This window comes from Larimichthys crocea, chromosome XVII (assembly GCF_000972845.2).
Source record: "Larimichthys crocea isolate SSNF chromosome XVII, L_crocea_2.0, whole genome shotgun sequence".
In the NCBI taxonomy this organism is placed as follows: Eukaryota; Metazoa; Chordata; class Actinopteri; family Sciaenidae; genus Larimichthys; species Larimichthys crocea.
In genome coordinates this window covers 10,956,257-10,976,904 of record NC_040027.1, presented here as the reverse complement: position 1 = coordinate 10,976,904, position 20,648 = coordinate 10,956,257, and the positions used below count along the sequence as shown (strand labels likewise).

Genomic DNA, 20,648 nt, shown 5'->3' with positions numbered 1-20,648 from the left:
GCCTACTTTGTATTCTTGTTGTACTTTTGGATATACCACATAAAGTTAAGCAACTCCTTGACTCTATGGATCAAACTTGCCTTGAGGCTCCAGGTATGACGCATACAGTTCAGTGAACTCCAATTGCACTCACATATAAAAAAAAAACCATTAAAGCTAAAAAAACAAAGTTTGTTGTGTACAACAGGCCCAATAGCTAGAAGCAAAAAGGATTTTGTAAAATAAATTGATGAAGTATTGCTCTACCTGCCCTCATATCAGAGAGGTAAAGAAATATAATAATGAGCACAAAAAGATAATAGATGGGATATCTAATGGAGAAATAAAGATACAATTTTCATAATATTCTGACACTAGGAGTTTGGACCCTGTACTGCCACAAAATATCGAGCAGGTTACCCAAGAACACGAGGAACAGAACCAAACACGGGCCACAGAGGCTGAGCTGGTGCTGAACAATTGTTAAATGGTAAATGTGATCAATATCAGAAAGCATTCCAAGGAAGGAAAAGAAATCCAACGGGCAGGTAAAGTCCAAAATCCATAAATCAAATCTACCATCTATCAGGAACACAAACAGATAAAGACGAACTGATACTAAATACACAAGTGAACACAGGATGATAAGACACAGGTGAAAACTACTCGGATCATAAAAACTGGTCAGAAATACAACAAGCAAGTAAAGTTAAAGGCATGGGGAGAGAGGAGAACTACAAAATAAAACAGGAAACCCTAAACAAGAAATCCAAAAACCAAATTCAAATAAAAAGGAGCCAAAAACGTATCGTTCATTCAAACAAAATCAAATAAATGGGAAGATGAAATACGTACTGATACGGCACCAGTCTGGAGCAACACATCAATGTTGGATCCTTACCGGTTCCTTTAGACATCACCTCTGTCTGATAAGTCTACTAGTATCAGCGGTAGTATTCTTGTGCATGTGTGTTAGTGCAAGCTACGTCTCCAGCCACTCGTGTCATTATCAAGCAGATGGAGTTTTAGTGCAGCCCACTGAATCCTAACAAGGAGCAGTGCTGCTATTTCACTTCTGAGAAACAGCTGCACTCATGTGTATACATGTGTTTATGTCTGTGTCGAGAGAGGAGGCGGCGTAGAGTGTTTTCGGTTCTCATTGGTCATCAGTGTCTCAGTAAAACTAATGGGATTCATCAGGAAAGCTGCATGTCCACGCTGGAGTCTGATGAATCAACATATGGCCACAAACTGAACAGCCGTCGTAGAACAAACAATGTGTCTGTAGTGTTGATGAAATGTGACTCGATGGTTTAAATTTGAAGGGTTATGTCACACAAACAGTAATAATATATAGTGAAATCTCCCATTTATCTAGACATTTGCACATTTTTTGCAGTATTTGTCCAGGCTTTTGGATATACATGGTCAATATGGACCTTCAGACACTGGACCTGCTCCAATGATTGCTCCCATTAAAAGACAATAACATCAGTGAGGTCCAACAGTGATGTTCTGTGATACGGTCTGGCTCACAGTTGTTGCTCCAGTTCATCTCAAAGGTGCTGCACGTGTTGTGGTTGAGGTCAAACCGACTTCTTTATGAGTAGCAAAGCTCACTCACGTCTTGAACTTGTACAGAATGCTGCAGTCAGACTCCTAATGAGAACAAATATCAAACTCTTGCATTGTCTGGCTCAGGAATATGTTCTTGTGCCCATGCTGTACGCTACACTTAATCTCAGATCCTGCAACCAAAGTCCGTTAACATCACCACAGCGTAGACTTCTAAAAGAGATATCCGTTTGTTTAATTTGCTAGAACTTTATTAAAACATTCAGATAAATCTCTGCACATAAGGGGGCTCACAACCTCTCAGGTGGTATTGCATTACTACACGGGCTCTGGAGCGCTTCGGAAAACTGTTGCAAACATAGTTGGTCACTAAATCTACAAATGTAAATTAATTAATTAATTGTAATGGCAGTAGAATTTTGTTCGTGAAGGCTGTCCCTGTTTCTTCTGTCTGTTTTTTAAGGTTACATCTACAGGAACTGCACTAAAGATGGATGGTCCAAGCTCTACCCCTCCTACGAGGAAGCCTGCGAGTTCACAGATTACGAAGAGCCAGAACCAGTGGTAAATGTTTTAGATGATTATTTTTTATGTTTTCTTGTTCTTCTGTGGGTCCATTCTCTGTAATTGTTCTGTTCTCTCGTTTGCTTTTAATTTGGATTTTCTGTGATTCATCGCCGTTAGTGTTACCCTGAGGAAGCTGTCGTTTCAAAATCAGTAGCGGTAGACTTGTTTCTCTGCTGTAGACTGGCTAACATGCACGTTTTTTCCATATTCACACTAAGGGACTTTAATTACTAGCCTTGAAGCAACAGCCCATAATTTAGCTTATTATGATCCGGTAAGGCGAAATGGAAGAAGTTATTTCAAGCAGGCTATAAAATAGATGATTGACATTTCTCTCCTTCTCTCAACATGAATCCTTCAATTTACTGTCATTTTAGCAAATTCTCTACACAGTTGCCTCATGAATGAGTCTCATATTTCAGAGGCAAATTGTTTAATTATAACGTGGTTATGTCAGTATTAGCTTTGCTAATTTGATCTCGGCATAAAGAAAATGCAACCAAGCTCCAGATGGCCAAAACTCAACTTAACTCTTTTGTCACAATAATTATCACTTGTAAAGATGTGTGTGAAGGCTGTAAGTGAGCAGTTAAAATGTCAGTATTAACCTAGTTTATTTCTTTTATTCTGTTTTTTTCAGACAACGTACTTCTCCAACTTCAAACAGGTCTACACCGCTGGCTACGCGACCTCCCTCATCGCTCTGATATCAGCTATTTTTGTCTTCACTGTGTTCAGGTAACATCGTTAGATTGTCCTTCAACAAGAACAACAACAGCATCATGTCAGCAAGTGTCCCAGAAAGACGTTGTGTTCAGTGACAGGACTGAAAGAAAGAAGTCACTAAATTAAACTCAGCTAATCACTAACTTTTATAATGAGTTTCATGCAGTGAAAGAGATCAAACTTTTTACTTTTTGCTCTGCAGGAAGTTTCACTGCACCAGGAACTACATCCACATCAACCTGTTTGTGTCCTTCATCCTGAGAGCGAGCGCTGTCTTCATTAAAGACGGCGTTCTTTTTTACGATGAAAATCTGGACCACTGCTTCATGTCGACTGTGAGTATAAAAAACTGCAGCTGTTTTCTATGACAGGAAGCATGACGGTATCGTTTGTATGTTAAGAAATAAAAGGAATAAACAAATACTTAACTTATAAATAATAATGTAGTAACTTTTCTCGCTACAAAAATGAGCAATATATTTAATGTCAATGCCAAAATGCAAAATAATAAAGCAAATGGTTGTTAATTTACAGGTAATGTCCATGATTTTACAGAGATTTGTAAACAGAAAAGTTATTTCCTATAAATTAGATTCTAGTGTATTTATTGGATGTAAAGATATACACTCATGTAAAACTAATAAGATCTGCCTTAAGAGTTTGGTTTGAGGTTTTCATACAATAATAAACAAAAACATTGGATTTATTTTCCATGCATTTTCATTATAAAAGTCCAATGCTAAGTGAATATTCTTATTCATTCTCCACCTGTGGTTGTGTCTGACCCCTAAATGACGTCTGTTGGGGATAACCTGCATTGTGTTTTCAAGGCATGAATAAGATCTTATTATCAGCAGGAGAATGACTGAGCGGAGCTTGTAAGAGCATTAAAGACAAGTGGTTTTTCTTTGAAATGACAGTAAGTGTTCCTCTTGAGTGAATACGAGGGACCAACATCACCGTGACTCATCCGAGTGAAAAGAGCCATGGGAGAGATGATGAGACGAAGCCTTATCTGAAACAAAAGAGTTTTGTTTTGGGTAAAATTGTGACGTGATGACAGAACAAGCCTCAGGTTCGGCATTATGAACATCACCATCATGTTTTGTTCTGAACCAGAAGTGACCATATTTGAACAAGATGTCCTGTGAGTTGGGATGGGATTTGTTTTTGGCTTACAAACCTTCTCTTATTACACCTCTGACTTTTATGAGCCCAGTGTGTTGCACTAGACAGACGAAAACGACTTGTAGCTGTTTGATGATCTATTTTACTCCAAATGGATCCATAATTTACAAAATAAACACCATGCTGTGTTGAAGAAGACCTGAAGCTAGAGTCTAAAACATAAACCTGTAAAGAAACTGTTTACTGAGGTAATAAATCAAGTGAAAAGTTGGGTCATTTTTACATAAAGGTCAATAGAATCAGACTCTTTTTGCAGCCAAAGCTGCTGCCCCCTGCTGGTAATTAGAAAGAATGCAGCTTTAAGACCCCAGACAGCTTTGTGCACTGATTATATACTGCCAAAGGGACAGAAACAACATGAATATGAATGCTAATGTCACTCCTATCAGCTGGATTTGTGTTTCTAAAATATCAAAATTCTAATTAGCTCTACATTTACCAGCTGCAATATCACAATGCCACACATTCATGCATTTCAGTAACATAATATACATTATTCTGAATTGGGCAAATCTGCAAATTTTGTACTTTTGGTACTGTAAGTATATTTTGATCCTATATGGTACTTTTGTACTTCCCATTTATCACAGAAATGTTAAATATTCTCTATATTCCCTTGCAACAAAAGAAGAATGAGGCATTAAGAGGGTTAGTAAATGTAATATACTCAGTTTGAAATTGTAATTTCTTAGACTACTGCCTTACGTTCCTGAAAAGTAATCACATTACTGTAACATGTCAGGCTGCAGCTGGTTACTAGCCCCCATCCCTTTCTGGTATCTGCCATACAGATAATCTAGCGTGGCAGTGACGACCTTAATTAGAGCGTAATTATAACACAGCTGCAGTTGGTGTCTGACCGAGCATATAACTCACTCACAGTGTTATTAGCGTAGCGATGATTGGCCAGTTAGTCACAGCCGTGGTCAGTGTTTCATCCATCGACAAAATCCCCCCAAAAAGTTTTGTTTATTTCTGTTTGAAATCAGTGATTGTTTGTCGATGAATTCTGAGTGATAAATCTGCTGCCATCATTGTAAACTGCACTTCGAAGAAGGAAGCTTGACAAGTGAAGCGGCAGTAAATGGGGGCAGGGCTTAACCTTAATTAGAGTATAATTATAACCCACAGCTTCAATTGTGTCTGACCAAGCAGAGAATTTCCACCTCTATAAATATAGCCTGCTATAACCTTCTTTGCCCTTAAACGTATCATCATTACAGACCTCCCTACGACCCATAAACTGCTGCGAGAGGCCGTTTCCATTACGACCACCGCTTCAGACAAATGACGTGCACACGCTGATCTGATGCTCGTGGATCTTGTTGTTTGTGTTCTGCAGACGTCCTGTAAAGCAGCCGTGGCCTTCTTCCAGTTCAGTATCCTGGCCAACTACTTCTGGCTTCTGGTGGAGGGCATGTACCTGCAGACGCTGCTCGCGCTCACCTTTGTTTTCCAGAAGAAATACTTCTGGTGGTACATACTCATCGGCTGGGGTGAGTGCCGCGCTGACCGTGGTGGTTCTCTTTCACCTTCACTTGGGAGAGGGATCCCTCCTCTGTGGCTCTTCCTGAGGTTTCTTCCACCTTTTTCCCTGTTAAAAGTTTTTCCTCACTCGAACCGAGGGTCTAAGAACAGAGGGTGTCACTCCCTGTACAGATTGTAAAGCCCTCTGAGACAAATGTACTTTGTGACTTTGGGCTATACAAATAAAATCTGATTTGATTTGATTTGACTTCTCTTCTGTTTCTTGTTAGCGCTTTGTCTCGACCCTTCCTAATGATCAGGTCACTCTGTTTGTGCCCCGCAGGTCTCCCAACAACAATCATAACAGCGTGGATACTCACTCGCAACTTCTACGATAACAACGGGTAAGCGGCTGCAGAACTCTGAGAAGAGAAACCAACATACTAAAGTATCCTCCCAGACAGCCTCGAGCAGGCCGTGCTGACTCAACCTGACTGTTTTTTATATTACAGTGTGGGGACATGGTGAAAAAGGCTTTGTCGACCTTGTTTAAATTGATATGGACAAATCTAGTCCCATGGAAAAACACATGTTACCACCAATGTCTTTGCTAAATTTAAAAATCTGAAGATAACCGACAGCTGGCTTATGGCACTAGATTTGATGAATAGAAGTATCTTCTCATTTCAATATAAAAGCATATAAGCATATTTCTTTTGGCCTTTTTGAGCTTTATTTTGATAGAGACAGCTGAAGAGTGACAGGAATGTGGAGAGAGAGAGAGATGGGGAATGACATGGTCGGATTCGAACCCTGGACCGCCACGGAAAGAACTGAGCCTTTGTACATGGGGCGGATGCTCTACCAGCTTGAGAAACATTACAAAAATATGTTTTATATAATGAAAATATAGCTTTACTGAACTACTGAACCTCTTAAACGATTGTACTAATATCATACTGAGTGCATTACAAATATTTGATTGTATGTTATGCACAGAAAATGCAGAGTTAATCTTTTAGATTTAGACTCTTTCCATGAGGATTTGCTTTTAATGTCTCCAAATCAGCGTTCCGTCTGTGGACGGGGACTCGTGAGCGTTGTGATGAGTTGTACAATATTGTTCTTCTGTCACCACCTTGTTTATCTCATTACCGTCTGCTGTGTGTCTCAGTTGCTGGGATGACACAGATGTGGCCTTCATCTGGTGGATCATAAAAGCTCCGATAACGGCATCGCTTCTGGTGAGTACAGAGCAGTCACAGTGGGAGGAATTATAAGAGTCGTCAATCTTGGATCCAGGCGTGTATTTTGATGCTTCGCCGGCTACCGTTAGACGTTTATATGGCGTTCACGTCAGGTGCAACAATAGCACGTCGAGGAAAGTTGATTCATTTCCCACTTGGAAGCAGAAAACGTGGACAGATGGTCGACAAGCTTGTTATCTCCGGCTTGTTATCTCTAACACAGACAGTCAGTGTACTTCTTTGTTTCCCTGCTGGTGTGATTATTGTTTTGTTTGTTTGACTGAAAGATGGAAAAAAGCCTTTTCCTTATATGAAACTTTCTTTTTCATTTAGTCCAATGTGTAATCTCTTGTACTACTGCTGACCGCTCTGTCAGTCTGAGGAAAGACTGGAGGGCTGCATGCCTCCTCCAGTATGAAGATAAAGCCAATATGTTGTCAGGCCATCAGTGACAATTAAGCTTGACTGCAGGGCATAGTGCTCAGGAGCTCATGCTATTAACCCCGGATCGCTCCCTCCTGCATGCAGGTGAATCACTAGTGCAGCATCAATCACCAGCTTCCCACCTGTGACCGTTTGAACCTCTGTCTCTGCAGTGGTTTGCTGTAAATACACTTTAGATAACACAAATGTACAGCATAATTCTTCCCAATTTAGTCTAGTTGTTTGTAGTAGTCCATGTGGTACTGTAAGTTCTTTTAACTACCGAGTACCTACTCTAATAGTTGAGTCACAACGCTGGAAGCATCCAAAACTGAGCATACATGTACCTAATGCCAAAACCACAGGCAATAGCTACACAAAGCATAGAAGCAGAAGACAGCTGCCACTCACGGTGCTATGCAATTATTCCAAAACACTAATAGTTAAAAAAAATAACGTCCCATTGGATCAAAAGCCCGTTTGATCGCCTGTTCTCCCTAAAAACAGCCATTTCTCTGAAGGTCACCAGCTTCATCTAACATAACGGACGTAACACATTTATTTTAAAACCAAACTTCACTGTTCATGTGTTTGTTACCTGAACCTAACTAAAAAATGTGATGTTATACAGCGTTAAGGCGCAACTTTAACAAGGTGTTTATTATTGTTGCCATGACAACGATGGTCCCCTGACATCTCCACATATACAAGATATGAAAACAATAAGCTGACGGACAGATGAGTTTCTGGTCCAATGGGACATTTTTTTTATTAATTGGGGTTTTGGAACAATCATCACTTCACCAACAAATGTTGACGGTCTTTTTTATGACATTTGTGCGGCTGCACTCCTGTACCCAGTAATATTGGTAATAAGTAAGCAGGAGTTATAAATACTCGTATAACTTCTCCAGATTGTTGCTCAGGTCATACTGCACTGAAATATAACATGATAATAGAAAAGGTACCCACAGTTTAAATGTACCTTTAACATCTTGTACCTGCATGTATGTAGTGGTACATACTGTACTCGTAGTTGTACTCAGATAATAATAGATGTTGCACACATATAATTCTTCTTACCATTGTTATTAATGATTTCTGTGGTTATCTTTGTTAAAGACCTTTATCTTGTTTTGTAACTAGCTGAACCTATTGTGTGTTAGTCCCGAGGACAGTCTCCATTCATCTAAGCTGCTCCATTAGTTTCATTGATTGGAAGTGGGACCCAGTATTGATCAGGACAACTAATGAAGCCTCTTGGGTGAATGCTCCAAAGATGTTAAATGATTTAAAGGTTTAGGTGAAACATGAAGTATCTCCAAACCCGTGTAATAGTTTTGAGTGAGAGGCTGATTGACACAAGCTTTCTGTTTCTCGCCTTGTACTGCAGATTTGATGTGATAAAAGTGGCTGCACTTCTCACTTAAATACCGTGGTGGTGCTTCTTTCACCTGTCCATGTAGGTGAACTTCATCATCTTCATCAATGTGATCCGTATCCTGGTCCAGAAGCTGAGATCTCCTGGTGTCGGTGGCAACGACACAAGTCACTTCAAGTGAGCAGAGAATACGTGATGACATACGCAAACAAATGCACATGCTGTACTGTATGCATCTTCATGGCTCTGTTTTAATAATGCGTGCAGGCGGCTGGCCAAGTCCACTCTGCTCCTCATCCCTCTGTTTGGAATGCACTACATGGTGTTCGCCTTCCTGCCAGAAAACACCGGAGCAGAGGCCCGAATCTTCATCGAGCTCGGTCTGGGATCCTTTCAGGTAAAACACACTCACACACAGATCCAAACTGAAGTCTGGACAACAGGATAAAACCATCAAATGTTGTTTTTTTATGGAAATGGACAAAATATTTTTAATATTTAACAATTTGTCTGCTCTGAAGGGATTCGTTGTGGCTCTGCTCTACTGTTTCCTGAATGGTGAAGTAAGTAAATATTATTATTATATCAATAATATGATCTAATTAGAATTAGCCATGCTACATTATTACTGTACTTAATCAGTTTATTGATTGTTATTGCTTTAAACACATTTTGTACTTCTGTTTCTAGATTCATTTGATAACCCTCATTTTTATTTATTCATTTAGATATTTTGGGGCTTTTTTTATTGTACAATAGCAGCTGAAAAGTGACAGGAAAGTGTGCAGAGCGAATGAAAACTCAACCTAAGACTTAAACATAAGGGACGTTCTCACCACCTTTATTATCTGATGAAGTCATGTTATTGTTGTACAGTAAATAATTGAGTAAATCTGTGTGGGTGTGCAGGGCTTTTAATGCAGGAAATAATTCATTTCCTTAGTGAAAAGAAATATTGACTTTCATATAACATTAATGGATTGTGTCTAGTGGCTTTCGGGCAGGGGAAGTCAAGCTTTAAAAATTCTGTGGTGTTGTGTTTTGTGTTTTAACACACAAAGGTAGGTGGTGGTGGCGGCTGAAGGCTGGCTGGCGTCACAGGTGAAGCAAAGCAAACAGATCAGAGAACTGCACGCAGGAAAAACCTGAATGAGTCACAGCGTCAGAAACAATAGAAAGATGCTTGCAGTCAGGAACAAAGAGTAACACTGGTAGATCTCCAGAAAACGTACAAAAGATTAAGCAGTGGCATTTTACCAACTGCAGCAGAGAAGATCTGGCACCAGAGTCGTGGCTTGACCAGGTTTTTATGGCAGGGGTGATGGTGATGAGAGACAGGTGGGCCTTATTACTGAGAACAGCACAGCCAACCACCTCAGCTACACCCTGCCAGCAAGAGAAACCAAACATCAACACAAGCCTAACTGTGTGTTGTTTTATAAATGAATATGTGTTGTGTGTGTTCAGGTGCAGGCAGAACTGAAGAAGAGGTTTTGGAAGTGGCAGACTCAGAGTTACCTGAGGTACAGTAAACGACGGCGTACGCTGTTCACTGAAAGCAGCACGGTCACTCAGATATCCGTCCTGGACAAATCCAGCCCCAAAGAGCAGCCGCCCTCAGAGACAAACGCCCTCACGCCCAGCAACATCTCCGCTGTCTGAGGAACGTTGGACAGCACAGGTCTTCACGTCCCGTGTCACAACACCCGCTTGGTATTTGGACAACGTCTCGAACGAGTGACTGAACAGCAGAACCCGATTGATGAATGTTTAAGGTACCTCGAACGGTACGAATTATCTGCAGAATCCCACATGGGCTGCTAAATTTACAGCCGTTAACTTCACTCTAACTTTGTTCACTCACTGTACTCATCACATCGTTCACCTTAACCTTTCCCTCCGTGATATTAATTATCTTTCCACTCACTGGCTTCAGTACTGGCTCTCAGAGAGGTCACATATTTTATTGCCCTTTGCAAGATTTTGCTTTAGGGGCATCTTTCCTACAATCGTCAAAAATCTTTTATTCTTCTTTTTATCAAAACATTGATATCACAATAAATGTGGCTCCAATATTAATTCATGAATTATATTATTATAACTAAATGCTGCCTTCCTTGGATCTGGCAGCCGTTTCTCACCAAAGTAGCCAAAAGATGAATTAATTCATTGATTAGATTAAGTAATCTAATCTTAATTTTAAGACTAAATATCTTCCCCCTGCACCTCCTTTACGAACAGTCAGTCCAAAGTTACGTAACCACTGAATGCTCCTGGACTTTACAGATACATTTCTAATTTTATTCTCCCACCCCGTGGATCAGTGCCATTCATCAGTGCTTGGATGTCCGTGTGATTCTTCAGTCTCTTGAATGTTGGGCAGTACGATTTCATCACATTATGAAGATTAGATTCTTCGTGCCCACGTTACCATCAGTGGCTCTGCATGCAACATGTTGCACAGTGCACTAGCGCACATCTGGAGCACTAGACTGTAAAAGCTATTTATTTGTCAGATTATCGTTTTTTTTTTGTGTCAGTGTAAATAAAAAACCTGAACTAGAGTTTACATGTATTTTAAGAAAACAGTAGAGTTCATCCAATAGATTTATAAAACCACATGAATGACCTTGTTACTGTAAAACTAAAAGAAAACAACTTTAAAACAGATACGTTGGTATTTATATTTAACTTTTTTTTTTTTATTATTATGCTGTAATATTGCAAAGCGTGGAAAAAATTACCTGTTTGTTCGGTTTCGTGACGCTGATTGCTGTGCTAATGCTTATGTAATCCAGAACCTGAGAAGTAGACTAGATGAGCCGTCGGTGTATCTACGCTTTGTTCTGTTCTGTTTTGACCTGGTCGACACTCAGCAGGTCCACAGGCACATGTAGATATGTACAGTATTATTCACAGAAGTAAATATGACTTCACTCAGCTACTGACCACTTCAGTGCCTTTATCATAAAGCATCACTCTGTTTCTCTGCAGTTCAGGCGGATCGGACCTTACAGCACGTTTGCATTTCAGATCTGTGTGTCGACATATTTAAGATTGTGAAACCATGTTTTGGGTCTTTTGCTGTGCAGCGTTAACAGATGTGCTTCTGTGATCCGTGATTCACGACGTGGTGAGAACTGTGTTCAAAAGACAAAAACAAACTTTCATCTGATTTCAAATTGTGCAGCGTTGGAAGTTGAAAGATGATTTTAACCGAGCATGTTTTGATGTGGTGTTTTCTGAAAGAAAGATTTTCATGTTGTGTGTGTGTGTGTGTGTGAACTTTTCCTTCTTAGATTACATCCATTTACAGTGCTATTCCTCTTTCCTTGCTTGAAAAAGACGATGTAGATGTTTCTCTTTCAGGTTCCGGTTTACGACGTGAATGCTTGAAGTTTCTGATTTGGTGTTTTTTCTTATTTGGGCTGGAGGTGAACATTACAGGCTGAGGCTGGTGATCGTCTATAGTTTTCTTTTTGTTGACATCTAATGAAAAGAAATTACTCCCCTACCTTGTCTGTGGCACTCATTGCCTGACCCACGGGTTCCTACTAAAGACATAAAATGGCAGATGCAGGACCGCCAACATGGCAACAACCAGAGCCACCACACTGAGCTTCACAACGTCCCCTCATACACTTGTGGGTGACATCACGGCTATTACATCCATATTTATACTGTGTATTTTGACCCACAGACACTTACACCACCAAAATCCAGCATTTCCCCTTGTTTTTAATGGAACTATATATTTGTGAGCTACTATGAGATTTACACGTCAGGAGGAGAAGTAACAAACGGAGCTTAGAGCCACAGATAGTGGAGATCAAATGAAAGTAAAGGTAAAAACACAAGGAACAGATAATAACAGCAGCCTTATCCTTTAAGCCAGAACATGTCTGAATATTTACCACACACGACAACATTGAGCCAACAAGTTAAAAACATTTATTGTCGATACTTCCATAATATACAAAAAAGCCTTCTAGTGTGCAACACTGAAACAAGATCAAATGGTTTCGCTGTGCAGTGGAAAGAGATCGAATGTAAGAAACAAACAGGAGCTCGTGAGCAGACAGAAGCAGGCTCGAGTGCTTTGAGATACTTTTACATTCAGCCATCAGTACACGAACCGCTGAGCCCCATTTTTTTTTTTTGACTGATTAACTGATTCAAACAGGCAATCGATACAATGAAGCACTTCAATAAAGATAACCACCATCGAAAAGCTGGAAAGAAAAAAACATTTAAAACAACTTTCTTGTCATGCTTTGCAGTAAAAATAAAAAAGGAAAAGAAAAGAGTACAGCAGGTTTTTTTATTTTTTATGGCACTTTACTTTTCCTCATGTCTGCACAGGTTTAACATTCAAAGGAAAAGTATTCGACGGGTCCTGACGGGACGAGAGCTACAATTCGATAAATCGTTCACAGTTGGTATCAAATATCCAAATATTCTAGCTTATTAATTGGATTCCCTTTGACGGCCTGAAAGCTCGACCCTCTGCTGTGAATGTCATCTGCTGGTCACATGAGATCAAGACGATTTAACAAGCATGCATCAGCCTATCGAGAGAGTACAGAGGCGTCACAGGAGGCTTTATACTTTTAGCAAACACGATCACCATTAAAAAGGAGTCAAATAAAAACAGTTTGAAAAAATATGAGAACAATCACAGCTATTCACTTTGAACCACATTTACAAGGTACAACAGCTTGTTTCTGTCTCGCACATTTAAACTGCGGTTTATTTAGTCACAAAGGTTGGCTACACACCTTTCAAACACTTCAACTAACTACTTCATAGCTCCAAACAAATGAGTATTTATTCTTATAATAATAATAATAATAATAATAGCAACATCTTTGTCTGACATCAACATAGTACTGGCAATATAAGGCTCCAACTCCCATATTAACACGAAAGGAAAAAATCACATCAACAAAATTCGGCTCATGACCCGGTGAGATTGTCATAATGTTGTTTTTATGAACTCTGAATATTGAACTGAACCAGAGAAGAAGAGGTGGTGATTGTCCAGCCCTTTCCCCCCCCCCCAAACATCACGAGATGAACCGGGGCCCCCTTATGGCTGCTGTTGGATCTGCACTGTTATTACTTGTGAACACAGACAGAGCAGAACAGCAGGACAGGACAGTTACAGCGGTCAGCCCTTCTTTTCTCTCTCTTTCTCTCTGGACTCTGAGGAATAATGGCTTTGGTCATTTGCAGGTCAAGAGATGTTTGAGATTGGAGTGAAACGGGACAAAATTTGGTTAAAAAGTGAAAGTTTTTAGGCGTTACTTCATTTTCATAACTATATTTCAGTGTCTAGTATAAATTTAATGGACTATATGAGACTTAAACCTCAAAAAAATATTTACTTTTTAAGATTTAAGGCTGCAGTGACACAGAGGTCACATCACTGTTCACTGGTTCTGGGAATTTGGACTCACTATATTTAAAATGAGGCTGTTTCTGGTCAAATAAATCAGTCAATAAAAACACATTCAGTTGCTGTATGTCAGTGTCTTATATACACTTAAATACAGTCACTAAATTACTTTTGAAAAACCTTCAAAATAATGGAGAAACGTGATTAACATGGAACAGAAGTTCTTAAAGGTTCTCAGAAAAAAAAGGAAATTTGAACTACAATCTAAAGCAAGCTTCATCTGCTGAGGAAGATCATGTTTGAAAGCTCCAGAAGTTCCACTAATGGACCTTGTTTACAAAGAACGAGCTTTAAGCCTCAATCGACGTCTAAAAAAAGTTTCACTTTTTGACCAAATCTTTTTCAGTTTGAACCTCGACACAGACGTCTAGTCCTCAGTGTTTTATTATTGTTTATTTTCTGAATGTATTTCTTGTTTTATTTGTGATTATTTTTAGATATTTTACATTTAACAATAGTCTGTACAAATGCATTATATCAGTATAGTATTATATATTTTTAATGCTTGATTAATTTTGTTCTTGTATTCATCTTTAAATAATAATTATGTCCATACTCAAACTCTTTTTACCTGCAAATGACCAAAATGTTTTTTAACTGTGTAACTTCAAACAGTTAACGAGGAGAAAAACTCAACAATTAACTGCAGTGAAACAGTGAACTCAAATATCTGTTAATCAAAGGATTCGTTTTCCAGTCTTTAAAGACATTTACAGTCAGACCAAATGATTTCTGTCCTTGCAGAAATGAGAGATTCAGTCATATTTAACAAAAATTTGGACAATTTTAATATTTTAAAGAGACTTTTTATAGTCTTGTCATTTTCCGTTTCTCTGCCGTAGACAAAAAGAAAGGATGTGTCAGTAAAATAAGGAAACTAAAACATTTATTCTTGCACGTGATAGAGTGTACTGTACATTGACTTACTGAGTTCAGACACTGTAGCACTGCTTTATTCAAAACACTAATCTGTCGTATGTTCTGCTCATCTTTAGCCAAGACGAGTTAAAGTAGTTTGAAGGCCTCCAGGTTTAAAATACTGATTTAGTCTTAAGCATCATAAAAGCACTTTGTTCAACCCTTTTTTTCTTTACTTTGCAGTTTTGTTTTGAAATTAAAAAGACAATTATTTTTTTTTTCTCTTTTAAATCATCAACAGAAGTCAAAATTTGTGCTTAAAGGCACTTTTGGAGACAAAAAGTTGAGTCGAACGGGTCGGGTTTCAGAGGATAGTTGAGTTGGACCAAAGGAAAAAAAGTTAACACAGCCTTTGCAGACAGATACGGCCGTGCAAAAAACTCAAAGAGGAGTCGATTAATTCATCTCTGGAATGAGAAAATGACCCCCCTCTCTGAGAGTAACACCTGTCTCAATATGCTTGTTTGTCACGCATAAAGAGAGGATAACTGCAGAAAGACAGAGATACTGCGAGGTGGTACAAGGGGAGGAAAAAAAATAATTCTTTAGAAACAAATCAGCAAATTGTATCCAAAAACAGTGAAGTGCTGTGATGTGTCCGACGGTCTACACCTTCACGTCGACCAGTACAATGTTGAAACTCCCCGCAGGAGGCTGTTGAAGAGGCTCGGTGTGACAGAGCGTCGCCTCCACAACATCCGCATAGAAAGTTCATGAAGAAAAAGAAAGAACATCCACTGAATCCTCACATTGGAAAAAAAGAAAGAAAAAGAAAGAAAACAACACATGGACAATAAATGCAAATTCATGCAAGCAGTTGGACTCATGACGCTTTGGTCACGAGTTCTTTTTCATTGACATTTTCTGTACTAACGGCTGTTTTAAAACCAGGACGAATCCTCTCAGACGTTTCGTTTCCAGTGCTGAGATTCAGTGAAGAGAGGTTTGTGTTTGTGGTCGTAGTCGGCAAACCTCAGCACTGCGCACATGTCCCAAAGAAGACCCTCTTGAGTCTTCATCTAACCCTGTATTTTTTTATCTTTTATTTTTTTTGGCATTTCACATAACCGTAGGAAACATGTCCTTCTAATAAATACTGCTCGTTCACCTGTTAGATCCAGGTGAATTTCTCCTGGACATTCTTCGACACCCCTTATATGTTGTTTTTACATCAGTCACAGTTTACTCAGGAAAAGGGTCTTGCGTCAGTAGAGGGAAATAATACTGAGCTTTCATACAGTCACATAAAGAGTGCTGCAGTGGTTTAAAAATGATGTTGGCTGTTCTACTTCAGCACTAAATGGGTTTAATAAGTTTGGGTATGACTTAAATTTGCCAGCTGACCTTCATCAAACGCTGATTCGATGGTGAAAAGTTGCATTTTTTTAACACTGATGTGAACATATTTAACAAAATTACACTTTCTTCTAACTGTACATCAGAGCGGGTCAGAATCGAAGCAGCAGGGGCCGAATATCATGAATTTAAAGTCCAAAAATGCTGAATACTACATTTCCCATGATGCAGCTAAATGGATCTGTTTTTAGATCCTCCTCGCCTCCACCTTTCTCCATACACTCACACAGGTTTTCTCTGTTAAAAAGCTCCTCTAGAGCCAAACGAGACAATAAAAGTAAACTGACCTCCATGTGCAAAACCAGTGGACTGCCCCTCTAAAGTATTTACATCGCCAGAGTTTGTCTGGATTAAGTTAAACCATGTGAAATGGCTCGGCAGCTGTGATGTCTGTATTTAAAGAGGAATACAGTGATAGTCTTAAAATACATTTTTGAGGATGAGAGTTGAGGACGAAGCGTTCTCAGACAGGCTGGAATGTGAGAGGGCACGCGCCGCAGAGCTCTCTGGTCCCTCTGTGCATTACAGCAGCAGATACTGTAGCACCAGACAACTTGAAACACTAACACGATATGTACAGAGAGATAACCACACTTCTCCTGCATGTTACAGCCCAACAAGACACTAGATTTACACTAGAATCCTAATCATGCCCTTTGAAGACGATAGGCTGCTCAGGAGCAGGTTTGATTTTGACTCCAGGTCAGAGGTCGGGACACGGTAAGATTCATATTTGACACCTGGCGTTCAGGTTTCATGGTTTCGGGGGGTGAAGCAGCTCAGACTAGAGGCTGTTCTGGGTCGGTGGAGTTGAGTTGGGTTTCCATCATGGTTTCGTCTGGGTACGGGTTGGGGTAAGGGTTGAGGAACGGGTTGGTGAGGCTGGTCATTGGGACGACAGTGGGTGTGGCAGGTTTGGCGGGGTCAGGTCCGGAGGCGGCGTCGTTGCCGGACGTGGCGTCCCCGCCGATGCCGCTCAGGTGGCCGGGGTCTCCGCCTGCAGGCTGGACATGCGGATCTGCGAGCTGCTCTTGCTGAGGATAGACAGCTGCGTTCCCCCGTTCACCCCACTGCTCGCCAGCGAAGGATGCCGGTGCTTCAGGTCCACAGCAAAGTACCTGTTCACCGTCCAGCTGCGCCATTTCCTCTTGATCTCCGATTGCACCTTGAGGGATATACTTCACAAGGTCATTATTAATGGACCTCGCTGGAAAGAGACAAGCTCACTGTCCCTCAGTCTCACTCTAGCTCTGTCTGGACTGTATTTAAGGCTCAAAGTTTTACTAAAAAATTATGTTTTCTTCAAAGAAACAAGTTGGTTTAAACCAATTTTCAGCTGGATTTCAGGTAAAATTGAAAAGTTGGTTTAAACCAATTTTCAGCTGGATTTCAGGTAAAATTGAAAAAATTTTATGATCACATTTCACAGAAGAAAAACTGCAATATAGATTTTTTCCCCCAAAACCCCCAAAAGATGTAAATGTTTATTATAAATATAGCATTATTATAAATGTTAATTATGAACATACAGACTAAAGATTTATCCTCACCATAATTCAAGTACTTTGCATGTCAAACCTCGTCTTTTCCTCACTGACGTGCTGTTGCTTCTTTAATTAAAGTGTATATATATAATATAAGACTGTTATAATGGCGTCAGTTACTGATTTAAAGGAGGTTTACCTCTCCGTTCAGGAAGCAGTAGAGGACGGCCACCACAAAGCCCTGAAGAGACACACAGATTTAGAGGATGAGACCAAAACACACACAGAGATACATCTGCAAGTCAAGTTATAAACGACGTTACAACATTTTCCTCTCAGAGCTGCAGCCTTTCTCACCTGGAAGGATCCGAGGCCGAGTTCAAACACCAGGCGCTCCCTCTTGCTGACGTTCTCGGGGGAGAAGGCAAACACAGTGTAGTGGATCCCAAACAGAGGGATCAGCAGCAGAGTGGAGCGAGCCAACCTCCTGTAACACAACACACACACACACACACACACACACATTATGATGAGAGGACTGCATGTGTGTCTTCATTTTAAACAGCACAACAAAAGTCTGTTCCACTTACAGGTAAATGCTGGATTCATTTCCACCGATGTCTGGGGACTGTAACTTCTGCACGAGGATGATGATGATGCCGATGAAAAGCACAAAGTTGATCTGTAGAAAACATGAATATAATATAAAATATATATATCTTTGCAAATGGAAGGATTGTTTTCATGTCATCATAACTTCATACAGCGTGATACTGTACCATAATCGAAGCCAGCACAGGTCCCTTGATCACCCACCAGATGGCAACGTTGTCATTCATGTCCCAACACCTGATCGTGATAAAACAGCACATTCAGTGGCTGATCAGACGAGCTTCAGCATGGATCTCATCTTTTATGTTCCTAACCTACCCGATGTCGTCAAAGTGTAGCCTCAGCACCGCCCAGATGGTCACACACAGCGTGGGGGTTCCTGACATGAAACATGACATTAATAACGGTGCATCCATCAGTTATTTTAAGCAGAAATCCAGCGTGTGTGTGACGTGGTTGATGTCTCACCCCAACCGATGATGATGTACCAGTAGAAGTATCTCTTTTCAGGGAAGAAGGTCTCCACCAGTAACGTGAAGAGGTACAGACCCTCGATGAAGAGCCAGAAGTAGTTAGAAAGGACGCAGTAGTGGAAGAATATCATCACGGCTCGACACTCCAGCTGCGAGGACGGAGGAGGCGAGGAAATGTGAGAGGAGACACGGCTGTTAAGACCAGAGAGTAAGTGCAGATGTGTTTGTTTTACTCACAGTGTGTATGAAGCAGTGGTCGCTGTCCTCGTTGGTGTACAGCACGCCGTCTTTGATGAAGACTGAAATAGCTCTCAAGATGAACGACACAAAGAGGTTCATGTGGATGAAGTTCCTGGTACAGTGCAGCTTCCTGCGAAAGAAGAACATGCAAGAACAGAATATGTCATATAATCTTTTGTGGTCGTCGTACTGTAGTAGTATTCTTCAGAAGCCGTAATAGCGAACTACTACTACTACTACTACTACTACTCTAATAGTAGCAGCAGCACGAGCAGTGATAGTGGTCGCTGAAGTGACAATAATAGCAGTTGTGGTAGTGGTAACACCTTTGGCTGCAATCTGCCATCTCTACAGGTTCTGTACTCCAACAGGACCCTGAGGCGTGTACAGTAATATTGTGGCGGACCCCTCCCATCATGTACACAAACTTTTTGACACACTTCCCCCTCCGGAGGCTGCAGAGGCATCGTGCTCAGAGGACTAAAACTTCACGAACAGTTTCTTCCCCTCTGCAGCTGACCTCATGAGAAAGGCCAGGACCACCACTGGCACCGACTACTACCCCTGCCCTCTACACGTTAACGTTACATAGTTATTGTGATTTCAGATTTCTCAGTAATCTCTTGATCTCTTTGTGGCGAAAGTCTCATCTAATGATTCCTAACGTCGCCCCACCCAGCTGCAGTACCACCCATGACCACTGAATGTCTCACCTGAACCTGCACAGGATGACCATGGCCATGGTGAGGGAGACCAGAGAGGTGCTGTAGCCCACAGTGTACAGAGCCTTCACTGACACAAAGTACATCTCCTGAGATGGAAACACAAGCAGGACAAAACGGTGAACAAAGTGTCTCACAAAAGTCTCAGTGACACAGCTGCAGACGCCGTGACACACTCACCGTATGGTTGCTGTTTCCTTCCTCGTACAGGCAGGCGTCGATGTAAAGAGGGAAGGTCTCCGACCAGCCGTACTCTGTGCAGTTACGACTCACTTTCCCCAGCTCTGTGGACAAGAGGACCAACGCAAGAGTCAGAGGCATATCTTTACATTTATTGCATTTTCACTCTAAAATCAACTCTACGTTTGTTTAATGCGACACAGAGAATGGATTTCACACTGTAAACAGGGAGCCTCAAAAACATCAAATAAAATCAGTGTTAATGTAAACTGTGTGTGAGTCGTCCTTCACAACTGACCGAAGTCTTCTTCACTGATGTACTGAGAGAAGAGTTCAGGACAGTTCACCTCGACCACCTCCCCGATCCTGGCAGGCTGCCAACATGTCAGGTTGTCCCACATCCACGGACAACCTGAGGACACGACAGGTAGACAAACACACATATGTTCATATACTCAACTCAACTCAACTCAACTTTATTTATAAAGCCCTTTAAAAACAGCTGCAGCTGACACAAAGTGCTGTACATAAAATAGAACATGAAATAAGACATATAAAACAAAGAACAATATAAAAACAATAATAAACGATAAAACAATGTTAAAATAATAGCAAAAACAGAAACAGAGTCTCATGCTGGGTTAAAAGCCAA

The 20,648-nt window shown here is 40.5% G+C and overlaps 2 protein-coding genes across 3 annotated transcripts in view; one reads left to right on the top strand and one right to left on the bottom strand.

Moving 5' to 3' along the window:
• The window catches only part of ghrhrb (growth hormone releasing hormone receptor b), a 36,394-nt gene extending 22,262 nt beyond the window's left edge, over positions 1-14,132 (top strand). Inside the window, exons 4-13 of the mRNA XM_019273558.2 lie at positions 2,018-2,118; positions 2,762-2,859; positions 3,050-3,182; positions 5,378-5,531; positions 5,846-5,906; positions 6,677-6,746; positions 8,639-8,730; positions 8,821-8,950; positions 9,075-9,116; positions 10,021-14,132. Of these exons, the coding sequence (XP_019129103.2) occupies positions 2,018-2,118; positions 2,762-2,859; positions 3,050-3,182; positions 5,378-5,531; positions 5,846-5,906; positions 6,677-6,746; positions 8,639-8,730; positions 8,821-8,950; positions 9,075-9,116; positions 10,021-10,215 (1,076 nt within the window). The 3' untranslated portion in view covers positions 10,216-14,132. The remainder of the gene's footprint in view (positions 1-2,017; positions 2,119-2,761; positions 2,860-3,049; positions 3,183-5,377; positions 5,532-5,845; positions 5,907-6,676; positions 6,747-8,638; positions 8,731-8,820; positions 8,951-9,074; positions 9,117-10,020) is intronic.
• adcyap1r1b (adenylate cyclase activating polypeptide 1b (pituitary) receptor type I) overlaps positions 12,482-20,648 on the bottom strand; it is a 31,801-nt gene continuing 23,634 nt past the window's right edge. The window contains exons 4-14 of one of the 2 annotated variants that reach the window (XM_019273559.2): positions 20,295-20,408; positions 19,997-20,100; positions 19,808-19,905; positions 19,092-19,224; positions 18,850-19,003; positions 18,700-18,760; positions 18,549-18,618; positions 18,360-18,451; positions 18,127-18,256; positions 17,969-18,010; positions 12,482-17,463 (exon numbers count right to left, since the gene is read on the bottom strand). In XM_019273559.2, the coding sequence (XP_019129104.2) occupies positions 17,065-17,463; positions 17,969-18,010; positions 18,127-18,256; positions 18,360-18,451; positions 18,549-18,618; positions 18,700-18,760; positions 18,850-19,003; positions 19,092-19,224; positions 19,808-19,905; positions 19,997-20,100; positions 20,295-20,408 (1,397 nt within the window). In that variant the 3' untranslated portion in view covers positions 12,482-17,064. The remainder of the gene's footprint in view (positions 17,464-17,968; positions 18,011-18,126; positions 18,257-18,359; positions 18,452-18,548; positions 18,619-18,699; positions 18,761-18,849; positions 19,004-19,091; positions 19,225-19,807; positions 19,906-19,996; positions 20,101-20,294; positions 20,409-20,648) is intronic. The other variant, XM_019273560.2, reaches the window with a different exon arrangement.